Here is a 21328-nt window from a genome sequence, read left to right on the forward strand (position 1 = left end):
ACAAACTGACTTAAAATAAGTAATGGTATTGAATTGACTTTTCATTGATCTATTAAACAAGCATCTGGAACCTTTTCGTTACTTTCAGAATCCTTACAAAAAACGCCCCGCGCAAGCTTGCTACAAAAAGTTGACTTCATCGAAAAAACAGGAGATAAGCTATTTAGTATTATCGAAACTAACACAAAAATCAATGCACTGCACAGTACACACCCAGGTGTGTCCTAAAATCTAAATTTATGAATAATTATGTATCGGTATTGCATTATAATTAATTATAGTAGGCTACTACATTGAACTAATTGAACCATCTCATGCTTTATCAAAAATGCTAACAACAATAAAAACAGCGATATGCAGTACCTAGTATACACTCAACTCACCAATGCTTTTCCAGGCGACTAATGATAGTATTCGAGGCTGGAGCTTGTAGGCTTAAAATCTTTCGCAATTTCATTGGTTGGACCTTGCTGACATACCAAAGCACCGCAATATTATCTTTGTAATTCGTACAAGCCCTCAAGCCGTCACAACTCACTGTGAATAAATTTGAAAGCAGGGCAGCATGGGAAAAAAATTAAAAAAGAAGAGGATGACCTAATTAACACCAATGCATGACCTAATTAACAAAGAGCTGTTTATTGCCAGCCAGCAAAGCATGCTTTTGTATCAACATCTGTGAACGTTGAATCAATGAAAATCAATTTCTGCTCTGTTGTCCGGGTGAATCTAGTAGTTAAACTTAATTCAATTCAATCAAACTTTGGATTTAATTAAACCACAATTCTATTTGGGTTAAATCACTGGCGAACAAAATCAGGTATTTTACATTGATTCAACGTCTTCAAACATTGGATGAATGTGAAAAAATTGGACTTTGCTTTTCAATAGAAACTTTTAGGTCGAAACGAAATACTTCGAAAATTCGAAGCAAACGAGATGATAACAACAAGTTTTGTGGCTAAAGGAAGTAATTTGTATTGAACACTCGAAAGTCTGAATGGTTGAGAAATAGTTTTGCCCACCACAAACATTCATATGATCATTTGTAGGCTACTTTATGGGGGATATTTGCGGTTACTGTAAAAACATGATGAAATCATTTTTTTGGTCCAAATTAAATTATTTTATTTTGATGTAGTTAATTCTAGTCAAACGTTAAATACAGCAGATGTAGGCTAACGAAAATCCTTATCCTCAAACAAGACAAAATTTTTGCATTTTGAGTTTTCTTGGTTGTATTTTCAACAAAATATTATTTTTATATGAATTTTTGGCGACGGCTTATATTTCATTTTCAAAAATTTCCGATATCCAACCGATTTACTGACTTATAAACTATTGAAAAGCTGTAAAAACGTTTATCAAAAGATGAATTTCTTTAATCAAATTTATGCAGCATTTGGTCATGCAACATTTTAATATAGGCTATTTGTATGAGTGATTGTAACACTTTATTTCGTGAGACTTGTGTTTTCTCTAATTGAAAACTATTTGATTCAATTGCGTAGGCTAAGCATTTTGAATTCTATGGACTTTGAGTCTGATTGCAAATAAATAAATAAAATAAAATTAAGATTTTTTGGCAAAAGGTTTGCTCACAACCGAATGCCCACGGCGACAAACGCGCTGTGGGGCCACCATTGGCTAAACGCCGCGTCAACAAACTATTTTTATATAGCGTTTTTGTTAGAATAAACCTTTGTTCACTTTAATTTCGTCACATTGTAACATATACTGGCCAATACTTCGAATTATTTTGTTGTGAATACGAAAAATGATATTTGTTGTAGAAAGGTTGGTTCACAACCGAATGCCCACGGCGACGAACGCGCCGTGGGGCCACCATTGGCTCAACGTCGCGTCAACAAACTATTTTTTACATAGCGTTTTTGTTAGAATAAACCTTTGTTCACTTTAATTTCATCAAATTGTAGCATATACTGGCCAATACTTCGAATTATTTTGTTGTGAATACGAAAAATGATATTTGTTGTAGAAAGGTTGATTCACAACCGAATGCCCACGGCGACGAACGCGCTGTGGGGCCCACCATTGGCTCAACGTCGCTTCAACAAACTATTTTTTATATAGCGTTTTTGTTAGAATAAACCTTTGTTCACTTTAATTTCGTCAAATTGTAACATATACTGGCCAATGCTTCGAATTATTTTGTTGTGAATACGAAAAATGATATTTGTTGTAGAAAGGTTGGTTCACAACCGAATGCCCACGGCGACGAACGCGCTGTGGGGTCCACCATTGGCACAACGTCGCGTCAACAACTATATTAGTCGTATTAAATTTTTGTTGAAATGAACTTTAAAAATTCTTCATTTCACAGAATTATGATACATACTTGCCATATCTCTTAATTCGTTTGCCAGAAACACCAAAGTTGAGATTTATTCTCAAAAGGTTGGCTGACAACCGAATGCCCACGGTGACGTACGTGACGTTGGTTCTTCGTTGGTTCAACGTTGTGTTAACAACCTATTTATGATATTGACGTTTGTTGAAATAAAAATTTATAAAAGCTTCAATTCACAGAATTGTAATGGGTACTTTTCATTATGTAAGATTATTTCACCCGGAATATCAAAATAAACAATCGGTGGCTGGAGGTTGGTTTTCAACTGAATGCCCACGACGACAAATGCGACGTTGGCCCACCATTGTCTTAGCATTGTGTCCACAACCAAGTTTTACACAATATATATTTGGTAAAAAAAATGTTTTATGTGGTTTATATCACCAAATTATAACATGTTGTACCCTTTTTTACTGATTCTTTGTCCAGTTAAAGAAATAACGTTAGTAGGCAAATGGTTGTTTTGCGGCGAAAAGCCGACCGCGACGTTCGCGACCGTTGGCCAACGATCAGCCGACATTGTTTGCTGTGCGGGAGGGTTACTCAACTAATCTTAACAAAGGTCCAGTTTGACAAGTTGAATATTTTTAGCGGTCCACAAAAGTTAAACTATCTGTACCAAACCACTTTTTTTAGGTAAAATGTAACTCGAATTGGATTTCTGAGAAAGTGTTGGGAGTCTGGAAGTCGAAGCCCCCCAGCAACTGGAATTAATCACAATAAAAATTGCTTCTTCCCAGTAAAAATCTGTTTGAAGAAGCCCTGAAACGTGGCAATGAAGTTATTCTTCCAAAAGCTCAAGGCCCACCATCAACACCCAGAAGGTCCAGATTCGGACCTCGGTTGAGTTGGACCTCCCGCCAGTTGAGTACGGTAGCCCTGCGCTATACGCTAAAAAACCACAAAAACTTTATGGCGTAGCCTCAAGCGACAACTATCCAAAAAATGTGGCTGTAAGCGTTAGCGTAAACAAAAAGTGTACGCCGCATGTCTACGGCGTGTACGTACATCTCTGGTTATAGCCTATATACATATCCATTAGCCTATATAGCATTACATATCCATTAACAATTTTTGATCGAAATTGTGACGCTATCGTGTTTGTATCATGCTATGAGATCGCATTTTTGTATTGGCACGATAACTTTAAATTGGCTATAATAGGTAGCCTACGTGACAACAGGCAACAACAACCACTTAAGTCGTTAATGTAGGAATATTTACAATAGAAGTATTTTAATTTGTTTTAAATCAATTCTATTCGCATTCGTGTTGTTTCATTGCAAAAGAAAGCAATCTTTCGTTGGAATATTCATTGACCAAAGATTCAAAATCAAATCTTGATTTTGTGGAATAAATTTTATTTTGTTAATTATTCCCAGACGTTGAAAAACCGATTAATTTAATTCTAAGATTCGGTCATGTCAAACATGATCTTCACAACTACCAGCAAACACCGATAGCTCAGTTGGTTAGCACGTCACTTCTGGAACGAAGAAGCTTCAAGATCAAGCGGCGCTGGTTCGACTCTCGGGGTGTGCGCTTGAGCAACGCACGTTAAGAACTGCTCTCCATTCAGCGGCATCTAATGGATGGAATAATTCCCCGGCAACATGACTTCAACAATCGGAAACTTCACTCTCTCAATCTCGGTGCCCAGGCCTGCGTCAGTGATTCAAAGCCTTTACAAGTATGCGAAACTGTCAGGATTAAGCTCTGCAAGAAGCTTTCCCAGTCCGAGGATAAAGATTCAATCAATCAAACTTCATAGTTTATGGGACATCGAAGTGTAGTCACACATTGTGATTTTAAATGGTGATTGGAAAGGCAATAACATTTTTAAGTGGCAACACTGCATTTGCACAAAGTTTTCAACTCTTCCAGTTTTCTCCAGGGAATGGGATCATCAATCAATGTTTTATTAGTCAGTAACAGGAACATAGGTACATGTTTGAAATATGCAAGCAACATAAGCTTACAAGAGAAAAATAAAATAAAACGTTACCGCGCTTCAACATACGCACCAAAAAAAAGATAATGAAGGCCTAAACACAAAATTCCAAGAAGCAAGCAGAGATTAATCAAGTTTCCGACTGAACATGTTGTATTGCATGATTATGAAACTGACAAGTTGGTTTTCATAACATATCACTTACGATGCACTGTAACTTTGTAAAATTAACGTTTTGATCTCTTTTTTGAAACAATGAAATGATAAGTTTTTTAGCCTACTTGGAATCTCTGACCAGACCATTAGTCCCAATACCTGCATGGACTTTTTGACAAATTCTGTGTTTGATCTATTTATAAAATATTGTTGCTTGTTTGATAGTTTTTGTTATGCTGATGAATGGATGAAGCATTTGTAAATAAATCACAATACGTAGACAAATACTGATTCATATGAACTTTGTACGTATGTTTTTTTATTTCAATGTTAGGCTATGTATGTCTTTGAATATGTCTTTTAATTTAGTTTAGAAAAGAGCATTATGATAAACTTCAAATGTTTGTTTAGATGCATTATACAATGTACAGTACACCTCAGATCTAAATGAACATTTGATAAGTAGGGTAGCCTACTGTGTTGTATTTTGTGCGAAAAAAACTCATTGATGTCTGGGAATCCTATGCTTCTAGACATGACATTATTTTCAACTGTAACAAAACTGTTGGATTGGTCCATCAATGTTGCAAATTTAAAGTTTTGACTTCTCCATGCATGCGGCTGTACAATATATACACAAATTAAATTTGTTAGATAAGTGAAATATTTATATTGATGATACCATCAGTGATGACGCGGATATTAAAAGGCAAGTGCGATCTCTTTATGTCGCTGCCAATTAGCTTAGGTCCAAGTTTGGAAATTGCTCTACCGAAGTTAAAAATGTAATGTACCGTAGCAATCATATTGTATGCCAATGTATGGTTTGCAGCTATGGTGTAACTATAAAACTTCTACTTTAAATCGCATATGAGTTGCTTACAACGACTCGTACAGAATTATCCACAAGTTGTCGAGATGCGACAGTGCTAGAGTGTATCAGGTACAGAACAACATGTTAACATTTGATGCTCTATTAAGAAAAAATTGCTATGCCTTTGTAGAACGTTGCAAAAGATCAATTAATCCACTTTTGCGTAATATTATGTCTTCTGATTACTATTTTAATTCTACATTTTATATTCACTACAACAGTATTTTGTACGTTGTTTGATGTAGCCTGCTTGATGTTGTGTTAGTCTGATATTTTGTGTGATGACTGTTAAAAAATTTGAATTCTATGGACTTTGAGTCTGATTGCAAATAAATAAATAAATAAAAACTGGCATAAGCTATGTTCACCTTCTGTTACAGCCTTATTTGACAAAGTTTTACCATTAATTTAGGCTGAAATTATCATACTATTGGAGTCCACAATTTCAAGGCATTTGATTCAAAAATTTCTAGAGGAGGCCCTACTCCACCCTCGTGCCTACTCATTTGCACCTCCCCAAATTTTGTGCTGGCTACTCTGCATAATGACCAGTCCAAAAAATGCCTTGATAAGTTTTTTGTAAATTGTAAATTTGATCTGGTTATGCTACTAGTAGGTCAATGTGCTGCGGTAGATTCTTAAATTCTTTATTGTGTCGTTGTCCAAAAACGGTTGAGAACCACTGCTCTAGAGACTATCGAGTTTTTTGTTTTAAACATTACAAAAGATCTAATGATCATTGTTGTAGATCGCACACTTTCATTTTTTTTTGTATATACAGTAATTAATATTCACTTTAGTTTCTTGTTAAACAAGGCCTTTCTTACATATTAATGTTAATTAACTTGATTGTTTAGGCACTTGTTCTTATTTATTAACTGCGTGTAGATTTATAATTGATGGCATCTTCTAATTTTAATTCTGCTGATCGTGATTCTTGGTACTTCGGAGTTTTGTCAAGAAAAGAATCACAGGATCGCTTACTGAAACAAAAACATGGCTCTTTCTTAGTTCGAGATAGTACTACATGTCCTGGGGATTATGTTTTGTCTGTTAGTGAAAATAGTAAAGTGAGCCACTACATTATCAACAACATGAAAAGTCGGCTCAAAATTGGAGATCAAATATTTAATACCATGCCAGAATTATTGGACTTTTATAAAATTCATTACTTGGATACAACAACATTAATTGAACCGGTGCCAAAAATGCCAAAACCATCCATCTCACTTCCCACACATAATCATAAATCGTATCCTCCTGCTTTCAAGTCATCCCCAAATGGCCCTTCTTCTAGTCGGGACCAAGTTGATGGCCTTCCACCAAAACAAAATTCATTACAGTTACCACTTTTGGTTCGAGCTTTATTTGACTTCAAAAGTGATGATGGTGATGATCTTCCCTTCAGTAAAGGTGAAATTTTGGAAGTTATTGAAAAGCCTGAAGAAAATTGGTGGAATGCACGAAATGCTCAGGGCCAAATCGGCCAGATACCGGTTCCATATATTGAAATGCATGTTTCCAACAGAAATTCAACCCCTGGAAAGTATCAGCATCCGGGAGCCAATCAAGTAAGCATTTACTTATTATAAATTATAATTATTTTCAGTGATTTTATTTTTGGATGTGCTTCCTGTGTATTTTTCACATCAATTGCAATTTATGCTTTTCTGTATAGTGCATGCTGTATGTGTTGTAAGCTACAAGGATTCTTAGTTTAGTATGCAACCGAAAAATTACACATAATAAGTAAACAAAATCAGTCAGGTTTGGAAACTTGCATAATTTATTGATAAAGGTGGCTTCTTCAGTACCTTATTCAAATAGAATACGATGCTGAAAAAGCCCCCTTTACGGTGACAAAAGCTTTATTAACAAATTGTATATACAAGTTTCTGAACCTGAATGATTTTGTTCACTTAATAGCCTATATTGTAGTTTTAGATTACCGGTACATCAAAATTAGTTAGTCGTTGACTAAATACCTTTTAAACAGTAACAGCCTGTTTTGCCTCAATAGGATCATCAGAAGGAACTTATTCAAATTCTATGTGAATTAAGGTTTTTAGTGAACTAGTGACTAATTTTGAATTTGATGTAACTTACTCTGCTTGGCTTTTCACTTGGCATTGAACACTTTTTGTAGTATTAATAGCATTTATGGTTTAATAGTTTTAGATTAAGTAGATAGTATACAGCAGTTTTAGGTGTATTTTAGTTAAGTTTATATGACATCTTCAGTTAATCAGTTTTCAGAAATTAAGCATTGCCGTAATTGTGATTATAGACATTTTATTGTCGCCAAGTTTTCACTATAAACCTTAGTTATAACCCTTCTATTGTTTTAAATTTTAATTGGCTTGTTCAGGTTTAAGCACTGCAGAAAAGATAATTTACTTAAGTTTAGGAAAGTTTATATAGTTTGCAGTTTACTAAAAACTTGATTTGATTGCTTAATGTATTGTATATATGATATATGCTAAAAATAAAACCTTTAAATGAATTTTTATTTTGAAAAGCACTGGAACATCTTGGTTATGTATATTATATAAGCATAATTCTTTTTATTGTGTCTATTGTATGTGGCAATATATTATTGCCTATTCATCATTAAAGTTGAATAAGTTTGCACATGATGTTTGTTCGGACAGTGCACCTGTTTTATTGCATCATAAAATTTATATAGTAACATGCCATTATGTTATTGTTGTTATTTATACAAACCAATGTAGGTCAACATTTTTTCTCTGGGGTTAAAATAAAAAAAAACAATTGCATTAGAAGTTTGTTGTGAGTATGATAACATCATTTGATATTATAATATATTAATATAACCTTTAATCTTATCCTTTTATCACTTCAGTTTACATATATTTTAGCAACTGCATCAACGTCCTGTGTCCATACCAAGTTCAAATGACCCTGTGCATGCTGAAGTAATAACAAGAAGAGTCCCTAATGCCTATGACCCAACCGCGCTTGCATTAGAGGTAGATGTATCGGTAGTTTTATATCATAGGCCTAGCCTAGTAAATTTGTTATATTATTTATCAAGCACTTGCAAAATCCGGAATGGCCCGTTTCGGTGAGTCCGATTTGGTGAGTCCGATCCCTTAACGGGGGATTTTTTCAATTTTTTGTAAAATTATTGGGTATATACCGTAGCCTAATTATCATTGCCGCTTTAGGGTTAGGGTTAGAGGTTAGGAACTCACCGAATCAGACTCACCGAATCGGACTCACTGAATCGGACTCACCGAATAGTAGCAGACCCTGCAAAATCTGTGTCTTAAATGTTACAATCGGCTTGTTTTGAACCTATAAAAGAAGCGTTTGCGGAAGTTCACCTTGCACTGCATTAGCAGCACATCTCCATGGCATTTTTCTCATAATACAATGTCTTTTTAATTTTTCCTTTATTAACCGTGCTTAGATGATTGTGCTTTTTAAATTATTCGAGAAAAAAAGAAACCAGTATCTGTGTTCAGTTTCAAGCATGCTACAGTATATCATGTTCTCCTGAGATACTGTACGTCCATCTTAGAGTTCAACCTATATCCTTCCTATCACCAAGCAGTGACTTGTCATTCTGTCCTCTTACTTTGTCACACCGCTTATCAAGGTGACAAACTGGTTGTGTGCTTTTTGAGTGGAAGTCACTCTCTCATAAAACTCATTGTGTCCACACAGGTTGGCAATATCATAAAAGTGACGAAAATGAACAAAAACGGACAATGGGAAGGCGAGTGCAATGGCAAGCATGGTTGGTTTCCCTTCACACATGTCCAAGTTGTTGATCGAAAATCTTGAAGCACCAAGTTTACTGCAATTACCATTCATTCTTGATGGCGATACTCGGCCAAAGAATGGACATTCTATTGTTATTTTTGGACGCTTGTGGGGCTATAGCATTAAACCGCACTATTGAGAAGATCTTGAGGCTTTCATATTGGTCAAAAAAGGTGATACTTGGTTTTATATTTATCGTTAAATTTTGGTGTGATATCTGAATGAAGCAAAGAAAATTTTGTCCAAATTAGAACTGAAGTAAGAATGTTGCAAAGTGTAATGCTGTATTATTATGCTTATGAAGCTATAAGTACATGTCAAATGTTTCAATAAATGGTATTGCAAGCTAGATGTGTATTTTTGAAAAATTCGTTATTCACTTGCATTAGGCCTATAGCATGATAACTTTTTTTTAATTTTGATGCTTCTGCACTACAACCTACCAATATCATTGATGGTATAGGTGAAACCAAAGCATGATTTTAGAACTTCAAAAACTACCATAAACAAAGCAATTGCTTCATTGTCACTTTAATAGCGAAATTGCGCATGCTCCACTTTGAAATGCCGTTTTCATGTTGTTGGGATGTCATAAGAGAATCTGTTGACATTTTCATTGTAAAGTTTGAAATTAACTGATCGGCGTTTTTGGTTATCTGAAAAATGTTTGTGCTTCCAAGTCATTTTTACTAACAGACATGTTATTTGTAGCTTGTTGTTGTAAGATCAGCTTGTTTCTGGTATGTACCTATGTGTTTTTTGCATGTCCCAAAAGGGTGGTGTGGATTCTAGGAATTTTCTTGAATTTCAAAGTTCTTAATTGACTGATCTGTGAATATTTTTTTAACTTTTCCGGTGGTGACTGCATATCAGTCATATATATATACAAAATAGGGCCGTGAGTATGCGGAAAATTTCCATGCAAGTCCAAGTTCACAGCGTTTATGCTAAACTATGCAGGAAATTTCTTTTCACCATCTTGAAATTTTTTTCATTTTTTAGCTTTGATTAGAGTAGATAACCATAAGCATTAAGCAACCATTGCATTGGCGCAACCAACAGTGATAAATTTTTGGCTTGTTACTTAATGACTCGTAGTCTCATACAATATTTTGCAACGTTTACCATGATTGACTCAGCTTGTAACAGCATCTGCCTGTAACACCTTAGCCTGCTTGATGTGCTTACCATAATCACTCGATAGGATGTTGAAACAAAAATAATCTTGTGTCAGAATATGCCTGAAGTGTTTTGAAACACGCCTTCAATTGTCAAATATATAAATTTGCATTAAGGCTAATCATTCTGTTAATCTGTATGGGTGCTAACTGGTCATGTCATGTTGAGCAGAGTGCCGAATATAATACAAATTACATATCTCTATTAACATCGGTCCATGATCAACACCTTCGCTCATGCAGCCATTTCAAATTTCTACCATGATATCTGAGCTTTGTTGACGGCTTTTGATTGAAGAATGTATCCTGCAAACTGCAGTTAGGAGCTGCAATCTTAGAAACCCCAACGCAGTAAGCGAAAGCCATCATGAGCATTCCCAGACATCAAATCAACCGTGCATCAAATGTGCAGACAGACGTTAATCAATGTAAAAAAAGAACGGTTGATTTGCTGTCTGGATTGTTGCATTGTTAACATTTGTGTTTGTTAGAATTGTACTTGCTGTTCCTGTCGGTTCAAAACAGTTCCTGTCAAAATAGTGACGAGTGGTAGAGTTTGTGGAAACTGTATTGACAGTGCTTGCCCATTGGCCATTGCCCAAACAGGTTTTGATAAGGTTGCCTTTCAGATGATATGTCAAATAAGAAATTTAATGACGTGCAAAATCCTAGAAGACGTCGAATTTTTCATATTTTATTGGTTCAATGAATTTTTATCTATGCTGCTGCTAAACAACAATAAGATTTGCGTTTTCAAAAACATTTAATAGCCTACCGTGGTTCGTCTTTCAGTGGGCTTGAAAGGGCCTTAAATTCCTTCTGTGGATCATTTATAACCAATTTTATTTGAAGAGTAGGTACCAGACTGGACAATTACGGTACTTATTGTTTCACATGAGGAATTTGTAACAAATAAACCACAATAATTTGTAAGCAGATGCGCAATTAACCTTTCTTTCTGTGGCCTAGCACTTTTTATTTCATCAGTTTTGCTTTGGCTTCTAACTTTTTTGTGTTTTGTCTTTGTGAGGTACAGGCTCCAGCGATTTTTGTCATCAGAGTGGCAAATGATGTTGTTTCTCGTTCATTCTATTTTTTACCAGTACAACAGTTTCGCAGAGTCACATGCATTTGAGATGTGGCCTGCAGCCTCGCTTGATGGAGATAACTGTTGCTTGTAAAGTGGTGTTTGAAATCTTTGCATTTTCAAATGCCGGTATGTGTGAAGCGCTAGCTATACTCTAATTTCTAATATCGTATATTTTTTTATTTTAATATTCAGGCTATCTTTTATTTCATAAGACATTGTCAGCGTGGTTAAAGATTTGAAATCATGTACTGTGTATCAAACGCTTTTTTAAGTTATTTTGAAGCAACTTGGGTAAAAATGGACCATTTTAATTCGAAACTTACGCCTGGTAGTTGGGGCAACCTGTTTCCATAAACGCAGTATTTTGCTAACATTATTGGTGGAATCCATACGATTTAATTACTGCAAATTTGTGGTCAATGCAACAAAGGTTGTTTTCGTTTCTATACCACCGGCAACAGTGGTGAAATACAAGTTGCATATGTTGTTGAGTGGGAACTCTGTTTCGTTACTGGAATGACATCGACGGTCATACAACACGCCCACTAGCACAGTTACTCATATTTTCGCAGGAATTCTATTGCGTAACACGAAAGTAACGTAAATTTGGTCACAATGTATTCTTGTGTCATAGCGATCTATACACACAGGCCTTGCCAACGTGTGAACCTACAATAAGGACTTGACTTGCTTGATGTAATTTTGATTTTGGACTCTAGGTTACTTGTACAATACCGGTATTTTTCTTTGATATGATAGTTGTAAGGAACCAAATTCCTAAAGTGTGATCTGTGAATATCAAACCACTGCAAAAGTCCTGGTATAACTCAAAAGAAATGACAAATATTTCCCATTTACCAGTGTTACATGATGTTCTATTGATTTCCAGCACAAGGGCTGACATTTAGTACAATATTTACATGGCAACAGCAGCGAAAAAGTAGTCCAAAATTGCACAAACACAATATTTTTCAACTATTACTCAAACTGTCAACTACTACTGATGATTCCAAGTTCTATCTTGTGCAGAAGACTGACCTCCGGTCAAATTAGAAGCTTGCACATTGGTATGGCCTGTGTATATAGATCGCCACGAGTTGTACAGTCCGCGCATTTTTATTGGTACAACTCTTGCCCAGCTTTGTTTGTAAATGTAAGAAGAGAATTTTTCTAGTTGTAGATTTGATTTCTCGTTTAGTTTCGAGATACTCCCGAATTTGATATGCAGTTTGCATCATAAATTCACTCCACAATTCTGTGATAGATTTTCAGTGAATTAGGAGTCCGTACATCCATTAACGTTTAAGGGTGGCACTGACTGTTGAGTGAAAAATTTACAAAGTCACTGACAAATATTTTAATTTTGCTTCTCAAGTTTTTTTCTGACGCTAATGCATCCACGACCCATTTCCAACTTTCCACGAACCCCAAGTTGGTAATCACTAGTGTAAACTTACAATGGCAGACTCCAAATTGCTGCAAGACTTTAAATTGCATGGTAAATGACTGGACTTTCTGATAAAGTTGTGTAACCTTGCCTCAATGAGTCTAACAATTGTTGCAGATGCAATTGCAAGCATTTTCATACAGTATTTACTTGCGAAGAATCCAAGTATTCTGATTTAAATGTCTTTTGTTAAAACCTGTATGAACCATTCGTTTTGAACCTTGTTTGTATCGTTATTTGTACCATAGCATCTTTTCACATATAAGCTAGGTGGGCAATTGCCCACCTAGTCCCTTCGCTTGCCCCCCTAGCCCTTTCTTTGCCCCCCTAGTTTGAAACTAGGTGGGCAATTTTTAAGACTTAATTTTTGTTTAAGTTTGATCCTAGTTTTATCTTAAAACAGCAAATCTGTAGTTTTTCTACATTCTTGTGGAACACTTCACTTCTGCGATTTATCAGCGCTACCGAACGTGGGAATTCGTTGTATTTCATTGCAGTTATTTTTATATGTTTATGCTATAGCAACATAGGGTGGCATCACTAGATGCCTACATCATTTCTTAGGAACGAAACCTGCCTGCCAACCCAACTACTTCGAGATTCTCACAGCTTTTACCATTAATGACTTATAGACCGGCCAGGAAGCTGACTTGAGAGTATAACCCTACCCCTATGTCATCAAAGTAGTCCTTTCCAATTTTCATAAAAGTGATTCGGTAATTGCTTCTTAACAAAAAATGATATGTTTTGGTACGAAGGGAATCGTTGTATTTTTATATTTTTAACTGGCTAGGGCTAAAATTGAGTACAGTTTCCCTTTAAGTAAATATCGTTTTCTAACTCTGTTCATTTACTTCGTTCTGGCTTAAAGCAACTGAATTTTCTTGTTCTTTCTAGATAGGCCTATGTGTAATGATTAGGGCCATTTTTATTTTAACCTAAAAAAATTTTTTTTGACTTTATTTTTATCAAATTTTGACTTTACTTTGACCTAACGAAATTGCTTATTTGTAGTGGTCGCAGTTCTTCCTTGAATTGATACCAATTACCCAAACATAATATTATGTCGATTTCAGACCCAAACGTGATCAATAAAAGGGGCTTGTTTAATAAAAGTTTGCCTTAATTGCGATGCTTGTTGTCGCTCCAATCCAGCTTGATGGCGTTTACTTTTCCTGTGGCTTTCAACAGAATACTTTTTATCGCACTTCACTATAAACTCGCAAAAATTGCACCTTAAATCACCCCGCGGGAGTTGCATTAAATTCATCAGGAAAATCTCGACAAATCTGTCTAACTTTTGCTGAAGACGATTTACGTAGCTTACTTAGGCATTTTTGTATTACAGAATGTCACTAGGCTATTCCCAAAATCCAAACTGTTGATCTTCGAAAGGATCACGTTGTGAAGAGGAAGTGTTTTATAAGAATAATTAAATACGTAACAACGAATAAACAGTGGACAATTTGCGATAAAAGTTATCCAAGTGGGCATTGTGACATATTTCCTGCTTTTATGGGTTAATATGGATTGTGTCGCAGTTCCTGATTTACAATGCTTCTACAAGGATTGTGACAAAAATTACTCTCAAGAAACACAAAAAGTTTGTCAAAAGCCATAATTTGACAAATTTTGATTTTATTGAAAATTTTGACTTTATTTTGTCTTGTAGCCTAAACTTCTTAGAAACAGTCCGGTACGTGCTGAAAACAACTTTATTCTTTGATTAGTGGACAGACGAGATCCTTAAAGTTTTTTGACTTTATTGACTTTTGCGGGCCCTAGTAGCCTAGTGATGCATTAGAAATAGCAGGTTATGCCGGACTGAGCAATAATGTTTTATCAGCTTGTTGATGTCTCGCTGCTAATTATTCATTATAGTTATTGTATAATATGAGCGGACTGCTCTGTAGTTTGACAAACCTGCAGCATGATCTAAATTTTCAAAAGGCATTGAAAATGATTTGCAAGACTAAACATAAGCCAGGTACCCATTACCCAAACCTTAGTCATCAATGACAAAAGAACAAGAAAAGTGACAGGACAAGCTGCATAACAGGTTCTGCACTATTTTTTATTTCAAAAATAACTTTATTAGGCATAACAGTTGGAAGAAAACTTTGCAGCTTTTTTCGATTAAACTTTTTAGATTATAAAAGTGATCAAGTATAACGTTTTTGATACTCTTCACATTTTGAAGTATTTTATTTCTTTGGCAGTTAAAGAATGAACAGCTAAATGGAAAGCTTCAGCATACATCTAGAACTTTTGAGCCTAACGTTTGACCTTACTTAAGTTATCGTTAATGTTCCATTCAAGCAGATTATCAATTTGTGTTGTGAGTAGGCTACCTCAAATTTGGTGTGACATTTTAAAAGTCTGAATTACCGAAGTTTGTTGCCTGACTTTCATCAAAATGAAATACCAGCTCTTTGGAATCATCTAATTCTGCAAAGACTCACTATCTTAGCAGTTGTGTGTCATATATTATCATAGTTGCTTCTTTTTACTTTAGTACAAGAGACCTCTGCAACTAAATGTTGCTAGATTAAATTTTTGTTACATTATTATTTATAAAAATATTGTGGGCGAGGATGAATATAGGAATCAATTATAGGTCTCAAAAGTTTAGCCTAAGTATAATAGGCTATGTCTTTTTACCCTCAATTTTCCTGCAAACTCTACATTTTTACATGTCTTACGCTCGGAAAAAATGCCCTTTTCCCATCATTTACGCACGAAAAATGCCCTTTTTAACATAATTTGAGCGCTAAAAGTGCCCTTTTTTGCAAATTTGCCCACCTAGTCCCAATTTGTGAAAAGATGCTATGATTTGTACTGTACTTTCCGTTTTCATATTTGCTTGCACGTTACAAGTTCGGTAATTTTGAACTCGTAAAGATCACAAACGTACCAATTTTTAAGTCGTTGAGTGTACGTACGTTGACTGCTTTTTGTGAGGCTTTAATTTTTGTCTTTATTTACTATTTTTCACTTGTTTTCCGTTGATTAACTTTGCTGTTGTGGTCCAACAGCTACTTTATGAGCAGTTTCTGTTTTTTTGACTTTATGCGCTGGATTTCATTTTCTCAGGGTTGGTCAAACATGCCACATTTGCTGTCGAAAAATTGAAACTACTTTTGAAACAAAAATTGGATAGAATCCCTGAAAGCTAAAATTATTGGCCTAAACGAAGATTTAACCACTTTCGAAATTTTGTGCTAAAGTTGATATTTATGACCAGGGCTGTTGAGAGACTAATTTGGGCCCGGTACCAATCCCATTTCCGGGTCCCAAAATCAAGACACTAAAGTTAATGCAACGTTTTCCTTAACTTCCCGGATGCTCTGGAAGAGGTTTTGGGCTCCTGAAATCTTCCTAGGCTTGAGTCTCCAAAAGTACAGAATGGCCCGATTCGGTGAGTCCGATCCCTTAACGGGGGATTTTTTCAATTTTTTTTTTTAATTATCGGGTACCGTAGCCTAATTATCATTGCCGTTTTAGGGTTAGGGGTTAGAGGTTATGAACTCACCGAATCGGACTCACCGAATAGTAGCAGACCCCCAAAAGTACGCCCCTGTAAACGCTACTGTTCATAACATGCATTTCCCTGATTGACCACCCCTGTTATGTGAACGTCGAGTGTTGTTTGTGCAATTTGAGTTGCAGAGACTAGAAATATCTTTGTCTCAATTTTTGTGAATATTGAATGTTTTTACCGATCGATCGAATAGTTTACTTTGTTTTGCGCTTTATTGAAATTGTGACTAACGCCTGTGTAGTAGTTTTTACTAATTAAATAACTAAATGTGTTTACGGTCCGCTTCTTTCCTTCAGGCTTAAGCCGCATCAGTATCACCTTAGTTCAAAATAGTCAAATCAGAGAAAAATAAACAACTTTTAACCCAGTGACAGACTTAAAAGTATGAAGTGCTGCGTATATACCATTTCACAAAACGAGGTAGCCTACCGGTATATGATTGTTATACGCTATAATGAGCCAATCGGATTCAAAATACACTTGATATCCCAATGTTGCAATAAACAGTATTAAATTTTGATGATAGGTACTTTTTTTTAATGTCAATGCCTTGTCGCAGCTCAGCTTTGTTCTCGCTACCGTTCTTTTATTGGTGCAGTGCTTGTGTCAATGCTACAGAGAATATTTACACAGCATTTTTGCGTGACACAGCTGGCAAGGTAGTCCGCATAACACCATGCTACGCTTTCGTATAAATCGATTTTCCGAAGCTTGATCCAAAATTCCAAAGTATGTCTTGAAAATCGTTGGTGATTTCATTAAAGGAGATTTTAATTGGTCAAGCTTACTGTACAACCGATGGAAAGGACTTTTGGCCCCTCAGACAGAAAATAACAGCGTTTTACAAAGACTTTGAATTTTTGTGCAATTTTACATTTAGCGCCAACTGAATATGATGGAATACAGTTCTAGTTTAAGTTATGGATCAATCGGTATTCAATGCACAAAAGATTTGGAATTTTAATTAAAGTCAGTGATCACAAAGGACTTAGCTTCAAACGCCATATTAATTAAGGTGTGATCTAACAATGCATTTCACGTAGTCTTATGTTCTGCACCGAAACTCTCCAACACAATCACCGGATATAACAAGGTATTCACAAACCAACTACAAATATGCTACCTCTCAGGTAGCAAAATATGTTGATTTTGCGTTGATTCAACGTCTGTAGACGTCGAGGAATTCAGCTTTTGTTGTAACAACGTCATGCGTCAAACATTTTAGCTACGCGAGGAAGTGGCTTCCCAGATTGCTAAGCAATCTTTTTTATTGATTCAACGTCTGCAGATGTAAAAGAGCAATTATTGCTTTGTTGCCTAAGATCGAGTAGCAAGTAATTTATTTTTTTACGTTTGTAGACGTTGAATCAATGCACATACAACCACTTTTACTGGTTTGGGAATAGAAACAATTATTGTTGACATGATGAGCTTTACAAATTTAAAAAAATCTTGTTTAAACAGAAAAGAGTGCATCATTTTGTTTTGCGGTGTTAGATACGTTTTAGTCGTATTCATGCGCGTGCTAGTTGGTTTAAGATTTAGATTAAATAGAGTAAACGAAGGAAGCCAATCTTTTAGGCCCATAAACTTGAATTGAAGTAAAATATTTTTTTATTTAAGGAGTTCTCAACCAATGGTTGAATTTTAGTTTTAAACTCCTGCAAAAAGAACGAGTTTGGGTTGCAATCAAGCACTGCATTTATTAGGCTTACCGGTAGCCTATACAAATATCATATTTAAAGGTATATAAACTTATCTTCTTTTGGAAACATCTGAATTGAAAGCGGTACCGGTACTGCAGTAGCCTACTCATTTTAAAGATTAAACATTAGAAAGAACTTTTACTTAGTCAGCATTCAAACGACACCCGGCGATGTTGAAACGATGTAAAAAATTAAAGCTTTTACTGGCTGGGTTTGCAATACGTTGATCGGTTTTTGTCTGATTCTAGATCAAATCTACATAATCCGGAACCATTTAACTTGAAAATTGAGTCGTTTGTGAATGACTCAACTGAAAAACTTTATGATACATATCGAAGTGGTTTCGATTCTCCTAGTCCTACGTAGCCAACAGTGTATTCTATTGTTTCACGGAAGTATTTGTTGATCAAAACAATATTTTCTCAATCCACCTCTAGTAATAGCCTACGCTTATTATAGCGGGAAAATCACCATAGACAAATATAAAGGTGGGAAAGGCTGCTTGTAAAACCTGTCAGTGCCGTTATAAATCATAAAACCAGTTTTGTTGCGCTTGGACAACATTTTGTGTTAAAACAAACTGACATCAACTACAGTAGTTTTACGATGAAATGATACTTGGAAATCCTGAAGAATTACGACTTATTAACAACTATTTTGTGTTTGTATCTCACTTGTGAAAGTAAAATTGTGGTAGGCTATCCTAAGCTCACAGCCAGGGCTGTGAGAGTACCGTCTCGGCCACTTCCCGAAATCCACTAGTGGCCCCTATGTTTAGTAATTGCTTTTAAAAATTGGACCAGAAAGCGTTAAGGGTGGCAAACTCTTTCAATGTGAAGAAAAGATTTACATTCATCATTTTAGCAAAGAGTAAACAACTTTTTTTTCGTCCAGAGATCCTGAATTAGGCTACGCTTTTGACCTGTTTGTCATGTCAACTCAGCAGCTCTCGTCGTAGCTACTTTAAGCCATCATCCATCCATACAGCAAATCAGTTTTTTGTTACACTGTTTGATGTATGATTAGTGTAAAAATATATGTCTAAATCAGAGGTCATCAACCTTTTTTGCATGCGGGCCACTTTAGCACTAAGAAGAGCTGTGGCGGGCCGCACTAATAAAATTTTAGGTAGGTTGACTCTTGCTAGAAAAGAACGCATTTCGTACCCAGTATCCAGCGTTACATGTTGTTAATATTTATCTAGAATACCGCAGCAACACAATTAGTCGAACAACGCTACTGCCAGGCCAAGCTCCGTAAACAACACTTTTGACTTCTTTAACAATGTTTAATTAACGAGGCCACTTGTTTTGCGCACTTATAACGAGGCGAGCGGTTTCATCAGAATATTCATCGCCAAGCAAGAGTGGTGTTGTCACTTCGCTTCACAAATGATATCTTGCAATTTACAATTTCAGCAAACAAGGAAATGTTTGACACATCGCAATACAGGCAACAATAGTGACCTGCAAACATATCAGCGAAAAATAGGGTTCCACGTCTTTTAGGCGCTGGTCAGATAGGCGCGACAACGACCCCAAAATAGGCTCCAATAACAGGAAAAAGACACCAGGCACCATGAAACAAACGCTTGTGGAAATCAACGAAAAATCGTAATTCACGAACAGTCTTCCCTCTAAAAAAGCAATGAGTTGGTTTTTCATCCTTTTTGTGAGAGTTTATAAAACCGTCTTTTCTTGGTTCATTATTAGACAACTGTCACTTGCGGTGCTTTTCAGCGTGGCAAGAATTTGTTGATTAACAACATTTTGCAGTACTTGCTTCGGCAGTAGCCTACATATACTAAAATTGGAACGATACAGAGAAGATTAGCATGGCCCCTGCGCAAGGATGACACGCAAAAACCTGAAGCGTTCCATATTTTGCCAATTTATTATAAATTGCCCCCTGAAGAAGTCAGTCGTGTCTGATTGACGAAACGTCGGAATAAAAGCAGATAGTCACTGTATACATCTTGTGATAGTTTAGCTTAATTTGCACCAGTAGAACATCTCATATCATTTAATTTATTATAAATTGAGTTGGCACACCGACCTATTTTGCCAACAAAAACTCGCATAAAGGGAACACCGCTCGTGAAACACAATAACGGTGAAACGCACACTAGTGTTTACATGATATTTGCAAACTTAAAATAAGCAATCTTATGCTCACAGAAATTCGAAAACAGACGTTTTAATCAACCACTGGGACAATGTGGCTGAACATCGCATTGGAATAACTAAGCAACCCCATCTAGAACTAAGCTATAATCTGATTGGTCGTTCGGTGGAATCGTATGCAAAGCGAAAATATGCTTCCCCGAGGGTATTTTTTGCCTTCGTGCTCTTTAACTCCTCAAGAAAAGTATTTTTGGTTATACTTGTACGCTGATACCTTCCGCGGGTCGCAGCGATACAGCGTGGCATGCCGCATGCGGCCCGCCAGTTGGTGACCTCTGGTCTAAATCACTGATTTGGCGCCTAGGCAGCCTATCTTGAACCGTTGTAGAACGTAGGCTACACAATAGTTTCAGCTTTGAAAAGCTTCGCTAAGCAAACATGCAAATTGTTGAAGTATATTTTCTAAAAGTTTTTTATTTTTACAGCTCTATTTTTACAACTCATTGGCGTCAATGTGCCTGCTTGATTGTAGAGAGAGAGAGAAATCTTTTATTTTGTCTGCTGCGAAATAGTATACGGTACAAATATATTCAACAACAGACAGAAAGCAGCGAAAGACTATATTAGTCATCGAGTCAGCTGCTTCCCGTGTTTTTAATGTGACAAATGTAAAGCATCGGCATTACGTTGCAAACAAGATAAGCATAAGTTTCGCAAAACTGTAAACAAAAAAGTGGATTTCTGTAGTTTCATTGTAACATCAAAAAATATCATGCCCTACAAAAGTAAGTTAGGCCTAGTATGAGAAGAAAAAAAACACCTATGCAAAAACAACAACTGTTAACTGCTAGCATAAAGAACGAAGCAAAAACACTAAAAGTAGGCCTATCTTAATAAATTCATACTTTAACAAAAACTGTCAGTTTATAGGCCGACTTGAGTACAGTTAATAAGATTGCAGTCGAAACACTTTTGTAGGCTACCAATGTTTTTCAAAATTGCAACAAGCTCTTGCGACGGCTTTGAAAATGCAAGTCCGTATTTCTAGATGAGCCTACAAAATTTGTGGTTTCAAAGCATTAAAATGGTTTCTCATTCATTA

General features: G+C 35.9%; 1 protein-coding gene and 1 pseudogene across 1 annotated transcript; both read left to right on the plus strand.

Annotated features, from left to right (window-relative positions):
- Positions 1-6251: 6251 nt before the first annotated feature.
- On the plus strand, positions 6252-9496 carry LOC145769439 (crk-like protein). Its single transcript, XM_082581080.1, has 3 exons — positions 6252-6923; positions 8232-8342; positions 9043-9496. The coding sequence occupies exons 1-3, from the start codon at positions 6252-6254 to the stop codon at positions 9160-9162; spliced, it is 903 nt and encodes a 300-aa protein (XP_082437206.1). The 3' UTR covers positions 9163-9496.
- A 10396-nt stretch (positions 9497-19892) lies between these two features.
- On the plus strand, positions 19893-19989 carry LOC145769758 (U6 spliceosomal RNA; annotated as a pseudogene).
- The last annotated feature ends 1339 nt before the right edge of the window (positions 19990-21328 follow it).

Source organism: Aplidium turbinatum, chromosome 4 (assembly GCF_918807975.1).
Source record: "Aplidium turbinatum chromosome 4, kaAplTurb1.1, whole genome shotgun sequence".
Lineage (NCBI taxonomy): Eukaryota > Metazoa > Chordata > Ascidiacea > Aplousobranchia > Polyclinidae > Aplidium > Aplidium turbinatum.